General features: G+C 41.5%; 1 protein-coding gene across 2 annotated transcripts; it reads left to right on the top strand.

Moving 5' to 3' along the window:
- The first annotated feature begins 223 nt into the window (after window positions 1-223).
- Window positions 224-24,447, top strand: wars2 (tryptophanyl tRNA synthetase 2, mitochondrial). 2 transcript variants are annotated; one of them, XM_062403148.1, is made up of 6 exons: window positions 224-357; window positions 12,472-12,732; window positions 15,309-15,389; window positions 17,000-17,082; window positions 21,079-21,197; window positions 23,676-24,447. In XM_062403148.1, exons 1-6 carry the CDS (start codon window positions 250-252, stop codon window positions 24,122-24,124), a joined length of 1,101 nt encoding a protein of 366 aa, XP_062259132.1. In that variant the 5' UTR covers window positions 224-249; the 3' UTR covers window positions 24,125-24,447. The 2 variants fall into 2 exon arrangements, with proteins under 2 accessions (XP_062259132.1, XP_062259133.1); XM_062403149.1 differs by lacking the exon at window positions 224-357 and adding an exon at window positions 4,501-4,519.
- The last annotated feature ends 398 nt before the right edge of the window (window positions 24,448-24,845 follow it).

Consider the following 24,845-nt stretch of genomic DNA (forward strand, 5'->3'; position numbering starts at 1 on the left):
GTTATATCCTTTTAAGCGTTTTCAGGGCAGATGCAATATTCAACTCCCTTTAATTTCTGCATTATTATTCTGGGTCTTACACGATATGTCCTTGTGTAATGTTGTTGTTATTTGATTTGATATCTTTTTATATATCAGGTTAATTGTGAATAAATAATGCAGCCCGTCTTCTTCATTTAATTCCACCGCTTGTTCGCATTTGTTCCTTTTGTCCTCCCGAAGCCACCGTACCGTGACGTCACAGTAAAGATGGCGCTGCCCGTGCGGACAAACTTCAGAAATGTCTCTAGATTCATCCGGACCAGTTTCTCTTCTGTCAGATCCGTCTGCGCTGGAACCAGGTGTCCGGAGAACCAGGTACGATCTGCGGGTCAAAGTGTTTCATTCACCGAGGGAGTCAGTTCCCAGCTGGAAGGAAACATAACATCCTGACTGCACGAGCACAGACACACACACCCACAAACACACAAACACACACTCTGGAATACCACTGGATATGTGTTAAACAGTCTCACCCTGTTAACACCGTTTCACCAGCTTCACATGTTTCTTATTTCTTTAATACTCATAAGGTTTCATTCAAACTCTGGCTGTTGAATCCAGGTCTCACCTTCATATCACAGGTTCAAAACCTGCAGCAAACATGTTCATGCTCTGTTACTTGTGTTCAAAGAGCTTAAAGAAGACCAACAAACAGCAGTTGGCATTTGCAAAAGTTTGGGGCAGATGTGGAATTAGAGACAACATCTGGAAACACTATGAGACATGACTGCACATCAGTACGGATACCGTGAAGAACCAAAGATCATATTTGTTATCTGGTTCTCGCACGTTGTTATCTTGTAGGAGCAAGTTACAACCTTAAATCTGTTTTGTTGATGTTCTCAGCTAAACGTGACATCTATAGTGCTTCTGTCCGTCCTGGGAGAGGGATCCTCACATGTGGTTCTCTCTGAGTTGTCTTTGGTAGTGTTACTCTTGTTGAGGGTTTAGGGCAGAGGAAGTCGCTCCTTGTTCAGATCTATGGGACAAATTGTGATTTGTGAATATGGGCTATACAAATCAAATTTGATTGAGTCGCATGAGTTGTGCACACAGAGTTAATATCTGCGATGTAAAGACATGATGCTTTGAAGACTACACTAAGTTGCGTTAATATCTTTTAAGAGTTTGTTAATTTCTCAGGTAATATATTTGAAAAATAGTCCTTCAATCAGCTGAGCCCGTTTTCCCTCAGTACAGTAAATGATTCCCGACAATCCTGTGTCTCGGTGCAAGGGCAACATGAATTTCAGGGTAGGACTTTCCCAGGTGAGAATAAAACTAGATCAGCTGAGTTCTCCCCATCTATGGTACAAACCTGGTGGCTGTGTGCATGAGTGATTAAAACACAACATCTTCTTAAAATAATGAACTTGTTAATCTTATAGTCGAGCAGACTTTAGGAGCTAGAGATCGAACCTCTGTTCCTCTGGTTAGTGGACAACCCTTTCGCCTGAGGCCAACTGGCCAAAACTTAGAAAATGTGCAACCCCTCACATTTTAGAAGCTCTGACTGAACACTACTTTGCATCTTTGCTTGAATTGACTGTCCAAGATTGTTATTCTCTTCACCACATATAGTTCATTCTAGAGCTAGGCCAATAAATCCTATGTCATATATTTGAAAGTAAAAAAAAACAAGTTTATGTGTTTATTGTAATTTTGTGTGTATGTATGTCAGATATATATACTCAAACTTCTTATAACATTTTCATTTGTGTTAAAAAACAAGAGGACAATCGGGTTCTCTGGTCATTTAAGGACAAATTTGCTGCTCTTGCAGTTTTATTGCAGAATGAGAATAATTCCTCAGAGTTAAAGAGTGAAGGTGTTTTTTGTCTTCGATACAGATTCAACTATACATGGTTACACCCTATACCCGGGTCGGTTGAATTCTTGGAAACGGAAGGAATCAGAAACTGAAGTTGAATTAAACGAGTCATGTTGAAGTAGAAGGTGGTTCTACGTATGAAACAAGTCATCACATGAATTAAATGTAATTGACGGCGCTGTTATTCCTTATGGAGGATGTTTTTATTGCTTTCTGCTTAATTTTGAGACGTTAATCTGTTTTGGGCTTTTCCCTCTCAGCTCTGAAAGACGCACCTTGTTCATCAGCGACTTTAGCAGCTTCCTTTTGCGCCTAAAATGTTTCTCCTCGTCTAATTGAGTTTATTTTGTGCTGTTTGCTTCGTGGTCTGGCCCCTGGCATGATGTCTGCTGTAGTGCTCCTTGAGTGTGACTTCTACTGTGAATTCAAGAGACATGCCTCCTATAACTCCGCTGAGGGTTTTTCCTATTATTGCTTGGCTGCCTTGGAGAAGCAAATGGGGTGTTAAGGCAAACAACGAGTCCCCTGGCTCACGCAAGAATCACCGGTGTGTTTCAGTGTGACAAAGATCCCAATTACTGAGCTGCAGCTGAAAACCTCAGCCATCTCACCACATAGCACTGTTGCTGGTTGATGTTCGAGCTTTAATACAGTATGTGTATGCACCGCTGTCCCGTCTGTTTTTTGCTGAGACGTAGTCTCGGGAGAGGCCAGAGAGTTGAGCAGCTAGACGGGACGACAGGGTGGAAAGGGGAGGGGGGATCACAGCAGTGCTTCATTACCAGCAATAACATCAGCAATGAAGTGTTGGTTTTCATTTGTTTTAATTTTCTCCAAATGTGGCCAGGCGAGTGCAAACACCGGCACGCTCACAATGCCCCGAGGTGTGATGTGCGTCAAACAACACGCTTTTCTGCAGTTTTTTGTTTTTTTTGTGCCTGGAAAACTGGACAATGTGTTTTTTAAAAGGTCGCTGAACCTCGACGAGCTCAAATGTGAAGTGTGACCTTCTTCACGCTTTGACTTTTGTTTACGAGAGGGCTCCGCCTTTTGCCACTTGTGGTTCAAATTTGCTGTTAATATCTGCTCATATTCGCAAATGTCGGTGAGATAACCTGCGTTAATTCGATAAAGAGGGAAGAAAGGAAGAGAGGGAAACATGAGCAGATGTAGGGCTTCACGACTGCAGTGAGGTCAGCTGGTTTATTTCAGCTGGTTTTCATAAAGAGAAAGACGGAACATAATATAGTTTCTATGCGTTTTTTTTAAATGATTTGAACAGCTATTAATGGAAGTTATATAAGACTTTTAATTACTCTGTTCATGTTTGATGAAAATCCTCTTAGAAATAACTTGGAGTCTACATATTTGAAATGTGAGGGTTTGGATTCTGGAAGACATGGGTGTTGAATCTAATCAAATAAAAAATGTTATTTAGTTAAATAATTAGAAAATTAGGATCCATTACTTCTTGATCCATCTTCTCAACTTCTCTGTAATATAGGATTTACTGGAGCAACACAAATAATTAACAAGTTACTTGAGATAAGGGATATATTTTCCAATAGACCAATAGAATAAAATAAGAAATAGAATACATTACATACAATGTAAGAAATATGAAAATAGGCTACAGATTCTGCAGAAGAAGTGCAAGGTATACATGGTGTGTTCTAATGTAGTCAATGAGGTACAAATTCTAAATGTAGTGAAGTCTGTTCTACGTTTTAAAAATTTTTTTTCTCTATTTGAAATGTCTTTATCCTGACATGTCATCATTTGACAGTATTAACAGAGAAAGCTACAACGCTAAAATGTAAAAAAAAAAAGCAAATATGTGGGAGTAAACGTTCTACTATTGCTAATCCTTTCTAGATGGTAGAATCGTTTCATTACTTTAACCTGCGTGGTGAAATTGAGCTGGTCTAGTCTCTGGTTAGAGCAGAAATGTGTCTGTACAGCTCTGCAGCCCATCAGCCTGATGTCAGCTGTAAATACTGGGCTCCCTGTCCAGGGGTCCCTCGCCTGTGGTCCTGTTATTGGCTGATATCACTCATGTCAGCCCCGGGCTCCAGGAAAGAGGAAGTGACTTCTAATTTGCCTCTCTGTTCTCCTCAGCTCCAAATTCACTTACTCGGGTGTCAGCTAAAACCATTAGAGCTGCTCCCGCACCACATGGGAGCGGCCGGCGAGAGCGAGGAAACATGGCCTCCCCTTCGAGGATGTTCATTAACTGCCCTATTTATTTTCAACTGTCAGAAAAGTCAGCTAATTCTCAGCAGTCTGCTCTGCGTAATTAAGTCTGTCGTAGTCATTCTCCTGCCAGAGCCCTCACTCAGGCTCTGTGCACATTACCTGCTTCTCAAAACTATGCCATATGTCAACATATTCCTCTTTTGGAAAATGCATGTAAAGCTAAGTTGAATTCGCTCTGCAGACATTTACCCACAGTGGTGCCTGGGGACTCTTACTCGTTTTACCATGTTTTAGTTTTTGTCTGATCCGTAGCTTTAAGCCGAGCATGTGACATTTCTAATTAAAACGCACCAAGTATCTCGTGTCAGGACTTTGAGCTGCACTCAAGTAAATAGCCGCTGCTTTTACAGGAGGGAAAGAGTGGACTCTTCAGAGAAGCTGCTGCTGGAGGTTTTTCCTGAGTGTCAACATAATTACATATTGATAATTTCATGAAGTGTATGTCGGTTATTTTGTTCTGCGTTGTGTTTTTTGTGTGTGTTTCTGATATTATTAGCTCTCCTGTCAGTCACTTGTTTCCTGCCAGTGAAATGAAATGAAACATGCCCCATTGTCAACACAGACGGAGGAGGAAGTGGTTAAAAATGAAAGTATTTGAAAATGTGTAAGTCAAAAGTAGCTCTGGCATGAATGTGTTTATCCAACGGTGAAAAAAGCTGCAGAGAAATTAAACTAGCCTTGACTTTTCCAGCTACACACAGCTGCTCTACATGTGATCATGGACATATATTAGAAAACTGCATTAGTCTGAACTTGAGCTGAACTTAGTATTAATCACTGACAGTGGTTTTCAGCAGATTTGGTTCCTAACACAGCTGTAATCAGACCTGACTATACGTTGTTGGCGACAGTCAATAGTTCTTGTGGGACGTGTGATGGAGAACGTTGTTTTAACTGCAGTTATGCTATTTGCATATTTGTAAATCCTGTTCAGGTTCACAGTCAGTGTCATTATAATTCTATAATATTATTGAAGTACATTATTAATGACGATGTTTAGTTGTTTACAACGTCCACAAGCTAGAGTTTTTGAGCCCCTTTCAAATTAAAGACTACTTTGGAAGTGTTGCTGACATTTTTGGTAACATTTGGAAATAATAATGATGTCTCCTGCATTTGTCTCCTCGTTCATTTTAAAGAGTTGCTGAAACGTAGCGTCAGGATGGATGTTGGCAATGACTTTAAACTTCAGAAAATATTTGAATGTGTTCAGACTTATTTTAGCCAGACCACTTTGTTGGCCAGGCAGGACAGCTGGACCCCAAAAAATAAGATTCTGAGTAGTCTGCAACAAAGGCTGATCTGTGGCTGTATGATTTGGCAGAAACAAGCTGCTTTGAACAATGAAATACATGCAAGCTTACATTTACTGTAGTTTACTTATTGATATGTCTGCTGTGATAGTTAGTTAGAAATGGATTTTTCTGAGTTACAAACTCCTGTCACACAGTATTATAATGACCTTGCAGTGCTTTGGAAATAACAATAACAAATGGATCTGAAACTGATATTGTTTATGTTCTTAACACAGTCTTCCTCAGCAGAAAGTTTTCAGCAGCTTTCAGCTTTCAGCAGCTGGAAGTTTTACTTCCAATAGTTTCTAAACCTGTTTCTATTGAGCTATTGTATTTTGTGGGCCTTGCTGCCAGATGATGTAAAGTTTGTACTTCTTTGGGTTTAATGTTGCACATTTTACACTTGTGTAAGATAATTATATCAACAGGTAGTGTAATACTGTTATTGTTGCAATATCAGTTGTCAGTGTTTGTCACTTCTCATAAACTAGAGAAGTCGTTAAATGTTATGTTTCTAATGAGCCAGATTACAGTTTCCTGTCTCGAGTATGTGCTGCTTCTTTTGGTTCTGCAACCCCCGCCCCCTCCGCCCTCAGACTGTATTGAAGTCTGGATCCGTCAGAAGCTGCTGCCTGTTAGGGCTTGAGTCTGGGGCTGCCTGGTTATTTTTGGAGCTCTGTCGGGCCCTGTCTGCGGGGAGTGCTGTTTTTGAAGGGCCTCCAGTCCCATTAATCAGCCCAGGGACCCCACGGCGCGAGCGGGCCCCGAGCCCCGGCCCGCCACACTGCAACGTTCTGTTCCTGTACCCCTGCTCTCTGCACAGTGTGAAGCTCAGAGGAACCTCATCAATCTCACCTGTCCCACCCGTCAACCGCAGATTTAATCAAACGCTCCTTTTGGGCCTTCGCATCTACCCCCCCTCCAGGAGGAAAAAAAAACCCTACCCAAGTCCTGACTGAACTCAGTCACACTTTTATTCTTATTTATTTAGTTTAGTTTTTATCGCATTGCCTTCTCCATCACATTCTTTTCTCATTTTTTCTTCCTGCTTTGTCCACGGCTGCATTCCTGAATTTTCCGTCTCTTTGTTCATAAGCATTCGTTCATCTGTTTCTTTCCTCCATGGTCATGCACTTTGTTTCAAGCTGTGTTGTGTTCTCACACTGGTCAAACGCACACACAAACACACACATTTTAGGATAAGGGGGGGCTGTTATACAGTATACCCCATTTCCTATTCGATACCTCAGTGAAGTGCGGCTCTGTTGGTAGCCCGCGTTAACAGGTCCCAAAGTGAGAGGAAGACAGAGATGAAGAGAGATAGGGAGGAATGGTATGTGATGGTGCATGTCAGCAGGATGCCGGTGTTAATGGGGTGCATGGGGCGCTCAGGACAGAAGAAGAACACTGGATCCTGTGTGTCAGACAGCCTCAATCTGCAGGCCCGTCTCGATGCTCTGCAGCCACTGTCAGATCGTGAGCTCCTACCCGGGGCACAAAGAGCTGACGGTAACTCACAGCGGGGCAAGCGGTGACGATCCCAGAGGTGGTTTTTGAGACTTGTTGAAATTGGCGCGGTAAAATGGAGGCGACTGTCGGCTCCGCTCATCAGCCCCTCGGTGAGAGAGATGACAGCGGTCCACTCCAGGACTCCCGGGCTCTGATATGATGTATGAGCCCTGAAAAGCAGCCCAGAACAGATCGGAGAAGAGAAGTCCACTGTTTTGAAAGTCTTTGCTCAACCAAATGGATGTGATTAATAACATTGAGCAGACTGAGGCTGTAGACTTGGGCTGGATAAGCTGCAACTGTTCAATAATAACAAATGTAATAATAATAATGGTGAATCTCAGGTGTCTTTCCCCCCATAAGCAGGCAACACTTTGAATTCCACCATTTATTAAAGTTACAGCTGGAAGTTTAAAGTCCAAGAAGCAAAAAACTAAAAACAATACTGAACGGAGAGAAAGAATAAAACTAAGATTCTCCAGTCATGATGTTATTCATCAAATTAAATCAAACATAGGATGATAAGGAATCTAATATGCAATCATTCCAATTTGCACTAGTAGTGTGAGCATATGTTTTGACCAACAAGGTAAATTGTGAGCCAATTCAGTACAGTCCCACTCTTTTCTCACTGTTGGAGAAATGCATTGCTTTATGAATCTGTTAAATATAATTTTCATGCAAATTTCCTGAGTGTTTTGTATCTGGTCCCAGCCGTCTGTATCTGTCATCGCAGCACAATCCTCTGTGAAGATGTAGTTTCATTTTATCCTGCTCTCCCTCATATTACATTTCAAAATGTTTCCTCTATTACTCACTGTGCAGTTGTTTCCATTGCTCTGGAAAGATGCTGGAGAGAAAAGGGAAACGTTTCCTGGAACTGGACTTACTCTAGAATAGTGGGAAACCTGGTGTTGATCCCTTTTTGTCCTCAAATGAAGTGAATCCGCTCTAATTGCCTGCTGTTTTCATCTAATGATGCAGTTTGTTTCTAGAACCAGATCAGATTACTGCTTTTTACTGGACTGTCTGATTGTTTTCTTTCCACTAGTGTTGTTTCTGATGCAAGCTGTCAAATTCACATGGACAGACGCCTTCACAGCTTCAATGATGTTGATGTAGGCAAAGACTACAACACTTGCGGACATGTGTCTGTGTTTGCACATGACCTCTACCCCCATGAATAGTACCACACACACTGACAAATGAACACTATTCCAGGAAAATCTGTGAAAGTGTGAAAACCAGGCCTTTTAGTGTACGTAACCTTCTAGCAGTTGCTGTAATGTATTCAACATATGGCAGACGTGGATGAAGAAAGCTTTCGTCACATTAGCGACCATATAGTAGGACAACGCCATGCCTGTCAGTGTAAAATATGAGGAGAGATCAGCCAGAATTTCCCTCCTTGCCTGTGTGTACAGGCATGCAACGGCAGTGAGGCAGGGATGGAAAGTGGCTTCATCCTTAAACTGGACGGTCAGAGTTGGTATTTTGGTTCTTATTGCTTCTTTTGAGCTTGACGTTCCTGTTGAACATGTTTTTATCTAAAAAATTGTTCTTCAAATCAGAAACATAGCTTTCTTTCAAGAGATGGCAATGTTGTTCTCTGAGCTTAATGAACCACTGGGAATATAATATTTTTAGCATGTGGGATTGGGTCTGGAACCTCTCCTTACGGCCGTTGCTGACCAAAACGCATCTGGATGCAACATGGTAGACACGAAATTAATCGGAGCAACAAAACATGTGATGTACCAAATCAACGCTGTACATGCAGTTGTGCATTCTACATTTTCATAAAAAACAAATATACAGTCAGGTTGTTCATCAGCAGCGTTGTGTTAAAACCCAAGACCAAGTAGTTGTGACTTTCATGACCAGGATTAAGACGGATGGAAATCTGTCTGAACGGCAGGCGCCAGACTATCTGTGACAGCTTATAAACAAGGGCTCGCTTATTCGTCAGATTTCCTGGCTTTGTGGATTTGAGTGAAGGTCTGGATTATTTGATGGATTACCATGATTCAGCACAGACATTCATGACTCCGTCAGGGTAAACTATAATAAGATTTTATCTAAAGCCATCATCAGGTCAAATTTTGAATGTGTCCCATTTGGTTTTGAACAATACCTGCCAAACTGATATTCCCTTAAGCCTAAACTGTCCTTTAATTTTAGTGCAAATTTCTGCCTTTTAATTATGCCTGTATGGTTTCGGGTCCCATTAACATATTTAAATCTGGGTTCAAATTTGTATTCATCTGAACTCTTTGAAATTCCTTGGTTTATTTTACTCAATGCATCCTACTGACCACAAGGTGTCATTTCCCCTTTAAGATATGAAGTCGAGAACTAATGTTTACACAAATTCACTTGCACCGGTTTAAAATAGTCCATGGCAAAAGTAAGCTGGATGATATTTTATTACTGTTGGCTTTGCAGCGCAGTATACATTACAACCATTAATTGCTTTGCAACATTTACTTATTGTCTCCACTGTCGTCATGCGCTAGTTGATTTAGTTCCTTCTGTGAGCAACCTTCTCCTCCAACAATCATGGAGGCACATCCTTGAAAACACTTCCCTCTAACTACAGGTAACGTGGAGGTGTCGTGATAACCCTTGATTGCCCAGTGGCTGGATAGCTGGGCTGTTGACTCTCATTTAACAGTCGATTGGCTCAAATGACACCATTACCATGTCTGCATGGCTAATGGCTTCCCCTGGGGGTTGGTGCAGAAGGGGAACATGCGTTTGGCGTGTCAGCTCGAGGTGAGAACACACATGAGCCAGACCCAGGGCCCGTCCACACCCAAATCAACCCTGACACTTCTTAAGAGGCTCTCAGCATCAATGGCACTCCAGTGCAATTACCCTGTCGGTAATGACATAAGCACCCAGTTCCTTCCTGCCTCTCTCTTGCCGAGCAGTGACCAGCTCCCTCAGGCCAGTAGACAGAGACTCTGTGGACCATGCGGGCCTCAGAGCAGTCGTTATTTGATCCCAAAGGGCTGAGAGAGGGAGAAGTTCTGGGCCACGCCGGTGACCGAGCAGCTGTTATCTGATCTCAGACGCTGTGCTGTGCCTGTCCCTCAGTCAGATTGAATGTGATGCAGTTCAGCAAGCTGTCAAGATAACCGAATTCCCAACACTGAGCGAAGAGGATATCCCCTGAAAGCGTCAGGTTTTAATGAATAGTTGTGATAACCTTGAAAAGTGCAGCCGGGGAACATATGATCGCCAGTCATCTTTGAGGTGATAACACGGAGATCTCAGGGGTTTTGTGGGGCTTAGGTCAAAAAATGAGCTCCGCTGCTGAAATGTCCAGGTGTTGGTGGTTGAAACACATTTCACTTCGAGCTAAAACAAACTTAACCTCACTGTAATCGTAAGATCATGACAGTATCAACTTTGACGTTAAGATCTGGACAGGTTGTTGAGTCAGAATGTAAATTAAGTTTAGTTTAATGATTTATTGATGGACAAAACTTTGATCATATGCAGTTCATGACAAACAGGAAAACTGAATCTGCTGAAGAGTATCTTGTGATCAAATAGAAATCTCCAGAACAGCTTGTAAGATTATTTTGTCAATTATAAAACCCCTCCTTTTTGAGGGCCAATTCCGAGTTGGGGTGTAACGCCACTTTTTCAACTTAATCCAATGGATAACAATGGATGATACATTTCAAGAGTTGTTCCATGTCACTGTATTTTTATACTTCTACATGCAACGTTTAGAAAACACTTCATCATTGACACCGTTGGCCAATAAGTGAACTGAAGTCTTCACAACCGTAGGTTGGCGCAAGCAAGAAACTTTGGCATTACTCAAAGCCGTGATTTGACGTGCACTAGACTGAACATGATCGACTGGGAACGTATTGATAGATGATAAATTGAATTTCATATATATATATATATTTGACACTAAAGACTGTATTTGACTGTCCAGCTCTGGCACAGGACTAAAAGAAGTGTGGAGACCTGACTTCTTGTGAGACGAAAGTTTGACGAATGTGGAGTTTGTGTTGGAGCCTGTGTTGTACTGAATGAGCAGATTGTTTGTTGACGTTAGCAGACTCCATTTCTAGGCTAACATAAGGGCTAACATTAGCCATTGAGGCAAGGCACTCGAGCATAAACGTCACGTCCTTAGGAATTTTCCCAGAAAATTTGACGCCAGTATTTTTATAGAGACTGGTCCTCGAGCTCTTGTAGGCGGCTGCAGAAGGTTTATTTATACATGTGAATTTCTTTATATGCTCACATATAACTTGAATATGTTGATGTATGCAAATCCTTCAAATTTATGGATTTAATTTATTACTGAGAGCTGAACCTTGCGTTTTTTTTTTCACCACCTTGTTGGTACCTGTGGCCACCAACATACAACACATACGAAGGACCCTGGCATTGTTGGCCCCTCTTTAATTCTGGCGGTTGTTGACCTCATTGTAGACCTAAACCTAGAGAAGCTTTGTTCTCACCCACATCTTCCATCTACCCATCACAACAAAGACATGCATGGCCCCTCATCAACTGCTCAATTATGAGCTGGCAGGGAACTGACTCGTGGTGTTGTTGTGGGGTCTCCGTGTGTGTTACCCAGGCGCCAAACACTTTGTCTTTCTAACTGCCCAAGGAAAACACAACTTCCAGTCTTCGTCTTTTTGTTTTCTGCCCCGTTAAAGCCCTAATCTACTGTGTAACGGCCATAGATCTTGGATACCATATGTCATTGCGGTTTCGCGTCTCATGACAGGTGCCGCCCTGCTTACTCTCTAATTGTATCATGTGGTGCCACCACAAGCAGTGGTAAAGACTTCTCTAACCAATGCCAAGTGAAAGCCAAGGTTCAGTTGAGAAGGCCAGTGCCAGATGAATTGAGGCAGTCTCAAGTTCTGCAGAAAGAGAAACACAATGTTTGCCCAACGCTACAAACTCTACCAGGGATCTCTCTTTCTCTCTTTTCGAGTCTCATCTCCAACTCTTTTGGATTTGTTTCTTGTTATAATGTTGGTGACATTGTGGGCCACTATGCTAAATTTGACATATTACTATTCTCCTACCTTCCTCTCTTCTTCTTTAAGTGTCCTTCCTTCCCTGTTGTGGTATTGGAGGCCATGGAGTTGGTTGGTTGGATGTTAAATGTTTTTGTTGGCCGGTAAGGTGATGCATTCTTCGTGCTGGATGTGTATGAGAGAGAGAACAGAGGTGCTAGCCATGGAGTTAGCATCCCAGTAATACAAGCTTGATCGCAGCTGGCCCTCCAACCTGCCAATACTTTACTACTGACACTTCAGTCTCTGCAGGCTTCTCTCGAGTTGTGACTTTCTCACCTTTTCACCTTGAGTCTCACTCTCCAAAGATGAGTCTCTTGTACTATTACAGGTTTTGAAGGCACATAAGACAAAAGCTGTTTTCAGACATGACCTGCGGGTAAAATCTGGAGAATTGGCAAGGAACATTAAATGAATTAAACTTATATTGTGCAAATGAAACTACACCTAGTAAATTCTGCTATTTCTCCAGGAGCCTCCAGGAGGTGGGCGTGTATTTTCTGGGATCCAGCCGACTGGGGTACCTCACCTGGGCAACTACCTGGGTGCCTTGGAGAACTGGGTGGCCCTGCAGAACCAGTATCCGTTGGTGCTCTACAGCATTGTGGACCTGCACTCCATTACCCAGCCCCAAGACCCGAAGAAGCTGAGGAGCAACATACTGGACATGGCAGCCAGCCTGTTGGCATGTGGCATCGACCCAGAGAGGACAATACTCTTCCAGCAGTCTAAGGTGAGCAGGGGATGGAAAAAGGGACGGAGGGATGGATGGTGTAGTAGCTTACTAATAGAAGTACAGAATTCCCTAACCTCAGTACAGTTAAAAAATTACAACATCGACATTAAGTAGGAAATTAGCATAGAATATCAACTGCATATATCTGTTCATAACATCATCAGTGCATCAGACTAGTGCGAAAATCTCAATGAATGAATTAATAGTGAACAGTTTATTAGGTACACCAACTTAAACTAAGTAGCACAAATAATCCTTCATTAAGGCTGAGATATTCAGTTTAGTTGAAATGTCAGTTATTTAGCTCACATGGCATTGAATGGGACAATAGGGACACCTGCCAAGACAAAAAAAGAGCAGCGCTGTTCAAATTGTGATCAATTGAATCAACACCTATTTAACACATTTTATTCAGAAGCTTTACATTCTTCGTGAAGGAACTGCTCATGTTTATTTCACTTCTGCTGAAGCTGCAGTGTTTATCCACCAACATGCTGGCCAGCTATGATGGCTCCTGATCGTTATCTTAACTGTATGAAAACCCATCATGTTTTGCTTCGGGGAGCTGAGAAGGATAATGACAGATTCAGGGTTAGAAGCAAACAGCTGATCCTGCGTTTAAGGTTTAAATTCAATGTGTCGACAGAAAGAGATCACAGCTGTTTGGGTTTTCCCATGATAATGTGAGTGCTTTATTTTCTTACTCCCATAGGTTTAAAAGTTGAAGTGTGTGTTTGTGCGTCGGAGAGTGTGTGATAGTTCAGTCCATCTGTGTTTCTCTGCCACCTCTTTCCCTACACACACACACACACACACACACACACATCCAGTCTTATATTTGTTCCCGTTTAGCTTCATGCCACATAACTTGGCAGCTGGTCGAACACGCCTGCTCCACATGTAAAAATATGACGGCCGCCCAAAGAAAATACTCGACTTTGATGCACAAAAAAACGAGCAGAACTAGCGTCCAGCAGAGCTTGGTGGTATCAAAAATGAATCTACAGATCCACAAATCCTTTGGGTTTTATAAAAGTATCAGGGAGAAAAGTGGCGTTACTGTGTGGGACCAACTGTTTGCTGATCTCTAAAAATCCATTCATAATCTGAAGGAGCTGCTGTGATTGCCGTACGATAAGTCACAATGGGTGTAATGCCCATTTGATCCGTAACATTAGCAAACCTCTTGTCGCAGTGCATTCTTGCGGTGCACCATGAATTGATGCCTTGTTCTTCCCAAGCCTTTAAATATCAAACTTTTTTCCCGCTATTGCTTCAAATCGTATCCATCCCTTCCTGCATTGTCATCGACATCTGTCCCATCTCTTGTCTGTGTGCAGCGTGTAATGAATACGGACCCCCTGCATGTTCGCCCGAAATCCTGCTTTATGTCCTCGCTGTCTGGCGCTGACGTCACGCTCCCCAGAATGCTTTTCAAGCAGCAAGAGAACGAGAGGATGGCAATATAGCCAGTGTCCATAAACTTTAATTTGCTGAAGCAGAGGGCTATTTCCTGCACACACACACTTTATCTCTCTCTCACACACACGAGCACGTTTTTTTCACATCCACCACAGCCTCCATGAAAGCAGATACGTTGGAGCTAATTTAGCGCCGCCAGATGCATGGGCTACGACACTTTTACGTTCACCTCCTCGGTCCTCCACAACATGTTATTATTTGACCACATGCACAACAGTTTTTTTCAATTAACTAATTCAATAAACAAATTGCCAACAAACCCATAAAAGCAGATGGTGTGTAAAAAGTAAGGGGGAAGTTTGAGTTGCGTCCTGCTGAGAGATTTGAAAAGCAGCTGTTTACTATTGCACACACACACACACACACACATACACACACACACACACTAGGAAACCCTGGTTAAATAAAGGTTCAGTAACATTATGCTGAAATGTGTATTTATGTATGGAACTGCATGGATCAGGGATTATTAGCTGATATCATACATGTTTCATTGGACGCACATGAGTTGGTGCACCTGTCTGTGTCAGGAGTGGTGAAGTGAGGTGTAGATAGGCAGTACTCTTCTCTGCCACTTGGAGGCGCTAGGGAGTTACACTCCTCTTTCTCCATCCTAACCCAGATCTCTTCATCCATGAATCTGTGTTTCATCCCCTTGCTTAATTCCATTTAGTATAAATATTTATCTCTCGACTTCTGACCTCTGAAGTTTGCGTGTGTGATTATTTGTCTGTTTTATAATTTACCTTCCATTGATTTTTCAATATCTATATTCATTCCCTAATCCTCGCCATGTCTTAATTGATGATTTTTAAATGCTTGTAAGTTAATCACATTAAGTTACTTTTTTGATTACAGTAAAAATATGAAAGAATCAAATGAATAAAGCAGAAGAAATGACCAAAGTTATTGCATCAAGAACAAAGCATTCGATTAAAGCTATAGTTTGTTGTTGCTGTTAGATCTTAAGCTGCAGAGAAATGCATTGTTAACGTGTGTGTGGGTGTGGTGTGTGTGCTTTTGTTTTGAAGCAGAATATAACAGGTCATTTAATTCATAAAACTCATATTGCGTTTGTCTGATTCCTGCAGGTGTCTGCACACGCTGAGCTCTCCTGGATCCTCGGCTGTCTGACCAGCATGCCCCGCCTCCGACACCTGCCGCAGTGGAAGGTTACTCTATCTTTCCTGCTTCAAATGCTCACATATGCATGTACACAAAAATAAATCAAATCAAAATCAAGAACTGTTTCTGCAACTGGAACAGTTGCAGAAACAGCTAAGTTAGTTTTTTTTAAGTGATTCTGACCCTGGTAAACATTAAACTTAAAATTATTATAAGACGTTTATTCTTTGAGTATTCAGTAATATTAGTGATTGTATGATTTGTGTTATTGACATTTGTAATTATCTGACTTCGAAAATTAAATTAGTAATTAGCACACTTCCGATTAAAAGTACCACATTATATTTTAACAAGCCTCTAATGACCAATGAAAAATTGTCTAATAACCAAACCTGTAAAAAATAGAAAATTATTGTTTAAAATAATATTAAATATTATTTTGAATAAACTATTTTGAAAGACAAAATACAAATATTCTGTATCTTTATTTTATTTGTCTGGCCAATAATTACAGTTTTTTTTTTTCCTATTAAATGCGATGGTTTCCAAATCATAAACATTATTAAAGTAAAATCTGATGCCAAATACTTTAAATAATCAGTTGTTGTGACATTGAATTATTCCAAGCTCTCATCATACGTTACTTGTCGGTTAGATCGATTTTGACTTATCGACTATTAAACTCAGAGTATTAATTTAATAGCTAAACACAATTTAATTATTAAATATTTAAATACAGCTTGAATTTCTGTGAAATTTTATAAATGCGAAACTTAATTAATGTAATCAATTAATGTAAACATTAAGATGATTCGTTTTATATTAAATAACATATAAAGGAATCCTTATTGAGATTATTATTGTTTGACCACCTCATCCTCCCTCACTAATTTAGCATCATACAGATTTGATTATCACCACGTGTGCATTTAACTTCAGTTTGATCATCACAAATTAAGATTCCTCCTCTTCCCTCTGAATGTCCGGCAGTTACTCAACACCCCTGTTGTCTGTTTGATGTTTTTTTTGTATATGTTCCACCTGCCACGCTTTTCACAAGTCTCAAGGTTACGTAATTTTCTCCAGACACAAATTCTCTGTGATGAGAGGGACCCAGAGAGAGAGACAGCGGTTCCCTGTTCTCCGTCTCTGTTGCTTCATAGAAAACACCTTTTTGTTTACCCAACAGATGAATTGATCTCAAACATGGTGGAAAATGTCATGTGAACTCATCCGCACCCCGTTTGTCTGAGAACCGATGAGTCGTAAAAGGGAAAATGGCTCTTCGAGGGGGCAGAGGACAGATTGACATGACTCAGTCTTTCCCTCCATCTTTTTACATACACTCCTGATCAAAATCTTAAGACCAGTTAAAAAATTGATCAGCTGATGAACAGCCTATTTGAGTTAAATTGTTGTTTTCAATAAATTGCCTGCTCACAACTTTTGGTCTCTTGTTCCCATTTCTTCTTTTTGCATTTTGAAGCTCTACTTAGAACCTTCCTAAGATCCAACAGTGCAAAATAAAAATTCATGACATTTTTTAACTGGTTTTAAGATTTTGATCAGGAGTGTATGTTTAGTTTATTTTTCTTTCCTCCTTTTCATTTCCTTGTTTCCTCTGTCTCAACCTGATTCTCTCCATCGTTTCCTCCAGATTAAGAGCAAACAGAAGAATGAAGGCAGCGTCGGCCTCTACACGTATCCTGTCCTCCAGGCTGCAGATATTCTCCTTTACAAGTGAGACTCAATGCAATTTTATTTGTATAGCACCAAATCATAACATTATATCACAGCACTTTGTGTAGAAGGTGGAGACCTTAAAAAATACAGAAAGCACAGATCTCTGAGGGTTTTTAAAATGAGTTATTACACATGTTTAAATGTGGGTAACAAATGACGATTGACCCCTTTTTCACCATGCCAGTAGACGACATGAACATGCTGCAAACCAAGGGTCTCTCTCTCCCCTTGTTATCTTGCCAGTGTTGCATCTTGCACAATATGAAGAAAAACAATTGCTGTTGCACGTAGCTCCTCAGATGCTAAAAACAATAATAAAAGTAAACAAAAGTCAGTGGCTAATTTGTGTGCCACTGCCCAAAGGTTCAATATGCATCATAATGCTGGGCCGAAAAAGTTGCAATGTCTAGCCAAGATAAGAATGGAGATATTAGTGTTTTGACCTGGGGGTAATGTTTCAATCATTGCCATTGGGAGACGATTTAAACCTGTGTCATTTCAACCAGAGAGTGAATGCAGATTGTATTCATTCTCATAGCAGATAATAGCCAGATGTGAGTTGGTCTTTAAAACGAATTTCCCACTCCAGAAAATCTGAGTCCTGAATCAGAATCAGAATCAGAATCAGAATTCTTTTTATTGCCTTGTATATTTTCACATACAGGAAATTGCCTTGGTGTGGTTGGTGCACTTTACAAACAACAATATAAAAACAACAATATAGAGCAATATAAACATCAATATAAAAAACAACAATATCGAAAAAATAATATATACAGTAAATGTGTTGTGTTCGGTTTTAAGGTGCAAAGATTGGTGGTAGTGCCAATAATGTAGTGTTATAAATTATGTGCGAGGGTGGGGGGGGGGGGGGGTCAGCAGAGTCAGTGTGATGGGGGGGGCTTGTTTGTGAGCCCCACTGCCATGGGGAAAAAACTGTTCAGGTGACGCGAGGTTTTAGTCCTGACGGCCCGGAACCTTTTCCCAGATGGAAGTCTCTGGAACAGGTGGTGACCGGGATGGGAAGGATCAGCGATGATCTTGCCTGCTCTCTTTCTGGTCCTGGAGTGGAACAGGTCTAGGAGAGCCGGCAGGTCACAGCCGATGACCTTCTCAGCTGACCGAATGATCCGCTGCAGTCTGCCCTTGTCCTTGGCAGTGGAGGCAGCGAACCAAACGGTGATGGATGAGGTGAGGATGGACTCAATGATGGCTGTGTAGAACTCAACCATCACTTTCCGCGGCATGCTGAATTTCCTCAGTTGCCGCAGGAAGAACATCCTCTGCTGGGCCTTCTTGGTGATGGAGGTGATGTTCTCCGTCCACCTCAGGTCCTGTGCTATGATCGTCCCCAGGAATCTGAATGACTCCACTGTTTTAACTGGGGAGTCGCACATGGTGAGGGGGGCGGTTTGGGCTGGGCTCCTCCTGAAGTCTGCCACCATCTCTACAGTTTTTGAAGCGTTCAGCTCCAGGTGGTTCTGGCTGCACCAGGAAGCCAGGCTGTTAACTTCCTCTCTGTAGGCGGCCTCGTCCCCATTGGAAATTAATCCAATAAGGGTGGTGTCGTCGGCAAACTTCAGGAGTTTGACAGAGGGATGGCTGGAGGTGCAGTTGTTGGTGTAGAGGGAGAAGAGGAGAGGAGAGAGCACACAACCTTGAGGGGCTCCAGTGCTGATGGTCCGGGTGTCAGAGACAAGCTTCCCCAGCCTCACGCGCTGCTTCCTGTCGGTCAGGAAGTTGGTGATCCACCTGCAGGTGGGGTCAGGCACGCTCAGCTGGGTCAGCTTGTCCCGGAGAAGAGCTGGAGAGATGGTGTTGAATGCGGAGCTGAAGTCCACAAACAAGATCCTGGCGTAGGTGCTGGGGGAGTCGAGGTGAGGGATTAGTGAGGGACTGTTGAAGGATTAGTTCACTAGTAAATTAAAGTTGTTTTTTTTTGTATTTTTTTTTATCATTTCTTTATTTTCTCCTTCTGGAAGACTGGCCACAGTTTTCTCCTTGGCCCTACTTTGCCTTTGATGAAGCTGAGAAGAAATACAGCTCATACATCCAGGTTGAAATCATGATTTACAGCTCATTCTCATTATTGGAACCATCCTGTGCTCGAGAGCTTTCAAAAAGATGAATCTTCGTATTTGAGCGGCGATTGAGCGATTACCTGTATTTAATCTCAAAGAGAAGCTGTGGAGATGTCGATAGCATGAAATCTGGATTAGATAAAGTGTGAGTTTATCGTTTTTAATAATACGGCCTCTAAGTCTAAAGTCCATTTCATTTCATTTACAACCCTTTGTTGATGATGTGTTTTAAACCTTGCCATGTGTTAGCAGTGTTTTCAACAGCTTTTCAGATGGAAGAGGCAGTTTTTTTTGTGATGATTGTTTTGATCGTCGTTCACTGACTAAACTGATCAAAACAAGAGACGAGTCTGTTTGTGGCTCTCGACCTTGGCTGAGATATTTCCTGGGGCAAAGCTTGAATAGCCAAGAATATCATTCTATTGAATTCAGTTGAATCTATTCCCACATTTAATGGTGAATTCACTTATAATGAAACTCCCCGTGCAGCTACTTTTCTTCTGGTCTGCCTCTGTCCCCATACAATAAACATTTCTTGATCATTTCTGGCACACGCAACCTAAACAAAAATTCCTCAGCATGATCTTCCTACATCGGGCGGCTGTGGCTGAGGGGTAGAGTGGTCGTCCTCCACCCTGAAGGTCGGCGGTTCGATCCCCAGTCTGAACCACCTGCATGCCGAAGTGTCCTTGGGCAAGATGCTGAACCCTGAATGGCCCCCCATATAATAACAAAGTGCTGCAAGTAGATGCACTGTATGCATGTATGTGTGAATGGGTGAATGTGAAACTGTAGTGTAAAGCGCTTTGAGTGGTCATCAAGACTAGAAAAGCGCTATATAAATACAAATCCCTTTACCATTTACATCAAGGTTCCCGTTGCTGTTAATAAACTGTTTAGGGTTGCTTGTTGTTTATCCAGAATAATGGAGAGATTGTTTCTGAATGGAAATGTTTCAGTTTTTAGTGACCCAAAGTTCCTAACTCATCTGGAGCCTTCAAATCAACTCCCAGGTTCTGATAACGACTGTGAAATGGTTCATATGTATAGCAGAAATGTGTTCTGGTAAAAAGCCAACAAAAATTGATAAATTAATAAGTCCCAAATTAACTCAGGATAAAAAAATTGTTTTCGACCCATTCATCCAGAACAACCTACACTAAATTCTGTTACTTTTTACGCCCCTTTTAAAATTCATTTCTAACTAATGGAAAAATCTGACAGTAATGTTACATAACTTACCAACAGAGAAAAACTTGAGTTTGGAGTGCGCAGATCAAATTAAATATCATGTGCTGTGTCTTGACTGGGGTAGTGGTGCACTTCAGCCTCTTTTGGCCAAAACAACAAACTTCACTTGCCTCCCGAGGCTTTTGCAGGTTATTTTATTTGCTTTTCACAGATGGGGAAAAACAGGTTGTTCTGCTTGGGTTCCACCTTCTTCCTTTAAAAAAAACATTTGGGTGAGATTTTAAATCTGGAAAAACTGTCTGATTGTCTGCAAGTGAAAATGTGCCGATGGTGCATCAGTAGATTTAGATTTGAGCCCAGTCGGTGGTCGGGTCATTGTAACTTAGTGTTTCCTCAGTGAAAATTAATCCTTCAGCCACATATTTCCGAACAATTTACAATTTATCTTCAGCTGTTTCTGTTTGAACCATCAAACAGCCAAAACCTTCATTTCCTGCGATGCAGCAGATAAAATCTCATCTCTATTGCTCTGTGGATTTTATTAAAGAGGAAATTAATGGGCTGCTTCCTCCAGAGTGACTGCTGTAAAGTTGTGAAACCATTGCGGAAGACGGCTCCAGCGGTGACACAGACTGTCTCCAATATGTTGCTCCCATCTCTCTGTGTTTTCAGCATGTGCAGTTGTTCAGGAAGCTCACGTTGTTTTCTGTGTTCGTCTCAGGTCCACTCACGTCCCCGTCGGAGAGGATCAGGTCCAGCATTTAGAGCTGGCTCAGGATCTTGCTCGCATCTTCAACAATTGTTACGGAGACGTGTTCCCTGAACCCTGCGCCCTGCTCAGTAAGAACACACACTAGACACGTTTATGGTGGCACACACATACACTAGTTTCAGATAAAGGCCATACATTTGAAGCTACCAATATTCAGATTGATCCTGCCAAAACATGAGTGGTGCCAGCCTTCAGTTCTTTTATTTTCATGCACAAGATTTATTCATATAATTTTTTATCATGGAGCTGGTTTTTAATTGAGTTGTTAAAAAATGGGGAAAATGCTAAATGGCAGCTTAGTTCAAATTCAATTACAAATTCCTTGTTTTTCAGTACAGACACTGGATGCCTTATGACACTGAAATACTTTCTATCATCAAACCCTGTTGCAGTCACAGGAAATATCTTGATGATATAGCATCAACTGATGTCGTCCAGCTGGTATAAGAAAAATGCTGCAAACAAAGTAATAAACAGCTATAACTGTGTTTTCAGTATTTTTAAGCTGTTTCATATTTGGACACATGCATGATATTTTCATAGTGTTTATTTTTTTGTAGATTTTATGAGATATTGACAGTCGCAGAGAGTTCAGAGGGGGAAAAAACAGGGAGATAATCACATGCAACAAAGTTCTGCAGCTGGATATCAGATGCGGCCACAGTATCGTTCTTTTTCAAACTTATTTCACAGAGTTCATTTTACCGGCTATACTGTAGTTTCAGGATATATATTTGCTGTTGCCAACATTTAGATTGGGATAAATAGGAACAGCTTCCTGTTTTCTGCTTCAATCACGGGAAGGATATTAAATTGAGGGAACTCTCATCCTCGGCCAATTTCAAGACTATTGCAAATTAATTTGTCATGTTTATGACTTTTTCTTTGCCTTAGATGTGTTGATTGTTGTTTCTTTAACTGACTTTGTATTATTTTGTCTGCAACATTGAACCGTTTCCAGCCAGGTCTCCATCCTCAAACAGGCTTATAGTGAAGTCAATACAATAAAAAAAAATAACTTTTAAAGTAAATTGACACAACACATGTTACATTAAAAGGCACTTGGGCCTTAACGTGCGATAAAAATGTATTATTTTAGCTTGAAAGGACACTCTCATAGACGGCCGACATGTTTAGAGAACCCCCCTCCCAAGCCCACCGCCAACTTTCTGCTTGAATATCATCAGCATCATATAAGCACAAGATGGAGTCAGTCAAGTGTGCAGTGCAGCTTTGATTAAAGAAATATTCTCTTCCTCTTGTATCAAAATAATAACAGTGATAATAGAGGGAGGGGGGCGGGGGTTGTCCTCGGAATGACTTCAGGGGGCTCCGGTTAGCGTGTGTGTTTGCATGTGTGTGTATATGAATGAGTAGACAGGACACCAGCAGTATTTGGCTCCAACTGGTGGATCCCTTCTTTATTTGTCATCTTTGGCGAAGCTCGGCTGTCAGTCACCACCTTCCTTTTGAAACCACACAAAAGATTTTCTCTTTAATTTGCCTGAAATAAAGTCGTCTCAGGATGATCAACAACATGTGACCCGATGGATGTGGACTGTTAGTGTGGGGGGGGAAAGAGCTGCAGATTGTGAGAGGGTGGAAGGATGGTGCTTTTATATAAGGACGGGAAGGAAATCTCAGCTCCTGCTCATCACGTCAGGCTCCAGTAATGAAACTAAGCCTCTTCACTCTTCATCACAACACGTTAAACCAGCAGGTCATCCACATCTGGATACATGTCTCATCTGAGTACAGAAATTTAAATGATATTAATAAAACCATACAAACATTTACTATCCCCCATTTTTTTGGCCTTTACAGTTTTTATTTTTTTTTTACATTTTCACCAGTTTCCCAGGGAACTATTCATGGACGCTGATGCAGAAAATCCGACATATTCAGGGGATTGATCTATGATTGTGTGTAATTTAGTACAGTTTGATTGAATTTAAAGGGATTGTTGGACCTTGGCTGAGGTTTGGGCTCTACTGAGAGTGTTTTTATTTGATTTATTTACTAAAATATCTAAAAATTTAACCTAAAGTCCATGTGTCAAAATCACAAAGAAGGAAACTGATTAAATGTGCTTTGTTCTTACACCTTCAGCTGTTGAAGCTTTGTGGGCTCTTTCTATTTATCAGGCTAATTCAGGATGACCTCTTTTTATCGAGATAATTTAATTAGAAAAAGCCTGAATTAGCCTGATAAATAAAATGAGCCCGCAAAGCTTCAACAGCTGGATTCTGGAGCTAAATTGTATTATTTATTATTATTATCATGAATATTCATAAACAAAGGTTCTTGAATTAAACATGAAAGTTAAAGCAACATAGCTCAGTGGTCTTTTTGGAAAACTTCAAATGCAAGTTTTATGTTTTTAAATATAAGTTTTGGGGGATTACCGATAACTAGTTCTTCACTAGTTTTGTGAGTTTTATAAATACAGCAGGTATAGTTTTTCCAATCCGATCACGTGCTTCACTTTGATCTCAGATGTTTTATTTCATATATTGATGATAGTTTTCTCTATCATCCTTCCACAGGCTCCACACGAAAGGTCAAGTCCCTCCGCAACCCCTCCGCCAAAATGTCCAAGTCCGACCCCCAAGTGATGGCGACGATCACCATCACAGACTCTCCTGACGACATCGCCCTCAAGCTCCGCCGTGCCGTCACAGACTTCACCTCCGAGGTCACCTTTGACCCAGAGACACGTCCAGGAGTGTCCAACCTAGTGACGATCCACGCTGCCATGGCCATGATCAGCGTGGAAGAGGCGGTGTCCCAGGCCAGAGGGTTGGACACGGGAGCCTATAAGAATCTGGTTACTGAGGCGGTGATCCAGAGGTTGACGCCCATCAGAGAGGAAATCGAGAGGCTGAAGTCGGACCAGGCTCACCTGGAGGGAGTGCTGGCTCGGGGGAACCGCCGGGCGCAGGAACTGGCTTCACCGGTCCTCACAGAGGTCCGGCAGCGAGTGGGATTCTGCTGAGATGCAGCTCGGCTGGAAAATAAAGCCACATTTATACTGCGGGCCCGCTCAGTGCTTAACTGCAGCTGATATAACATTTTATTCCAATGACTGTTTACATTTCGAGGATAGCCAAGGATGTAACTTATTTATTAGAAAGGGTGTTGAAAGCAAAGGGGAAAAGACTTGACAGCAGACTACTGTCATGTTTAGACTAAAGACTCATTGGTGGACCAGCTTTTAATGACTTTGACCTCTGTGTTGGTCTCATGGAAATGAATGAGGAGGCTGTTTCTAATGATGCAGACGTGTAAACATTTACTCATTAAATTACCCTGACTTGATTTCATTCTTCAAATACGGGTTGTTTTTTGATCACAGGTGTTGAGATCGGATGTTGAAACACTTGTCTGCAGTTCTGTTCGCACTGACAGTTCAGTCAGGTTTGTCTGTCGATGTGGGACGCAGATTAGATTTAGGAAATCTGAACCCAGAAAAGCAGTTTATCAGAAGTGATTTTCAAAGAAGGAGAACTGTGAAAATACAAATAAATAGAGAATTGCAAGAAAATGCACCAGAAGCCCTTCAGATGCATTAAAAAATACAAAAGTGAAACAGTTAGAAGCTGCTCTGGCTGCATGGTTTTGTGTTCCTCCTGCACTGCAGACTGTATACAAGCTCTTAGACAGAAAGAGAGAGAGGTTCTTTGGTGGAATGAATAAAATAAATATTAATAACCACA

This window comes from Platichthys flesus, chromosome 13, assembly GCF_949316205.1.
Source record: "Platichthys flesus chromosome 13, fPlaFle2.1, whole genome shotgun sequence".
In the NCBI taxonomy this organism is placed as follows: Eukaryota; Metazoa; Chordata; class Actinopteri; order Pleuronectiformes; family Pleuronectidae; genus Platichthys; species Platichthys flesus.

Bases quoted from the DNA above. Each gene is read 5' to 3' on its own strand.
- wars2 (XM_062403148.1), top strand. From the start codon at position 250: ATGGCGCTGCCCGTGCGGACAAACTTCAGAAATGTCTCTAGATTCATC. The intron at 12,733-15,308 runs GTGAGCAGGGGA...TGATTCCTGCAG, and splicing joins TACTCTTCCAGCAGTCTAAG to GTGTCTGCACACGCTGAGCT. The intron at 15,390-16,999 runs GTTACTCTATCT...CGTTTCCTCCAG, and splicing joins GACACCTGCCGCAGTGGAAG to ATTAAGAGCAAACAGAAGAA.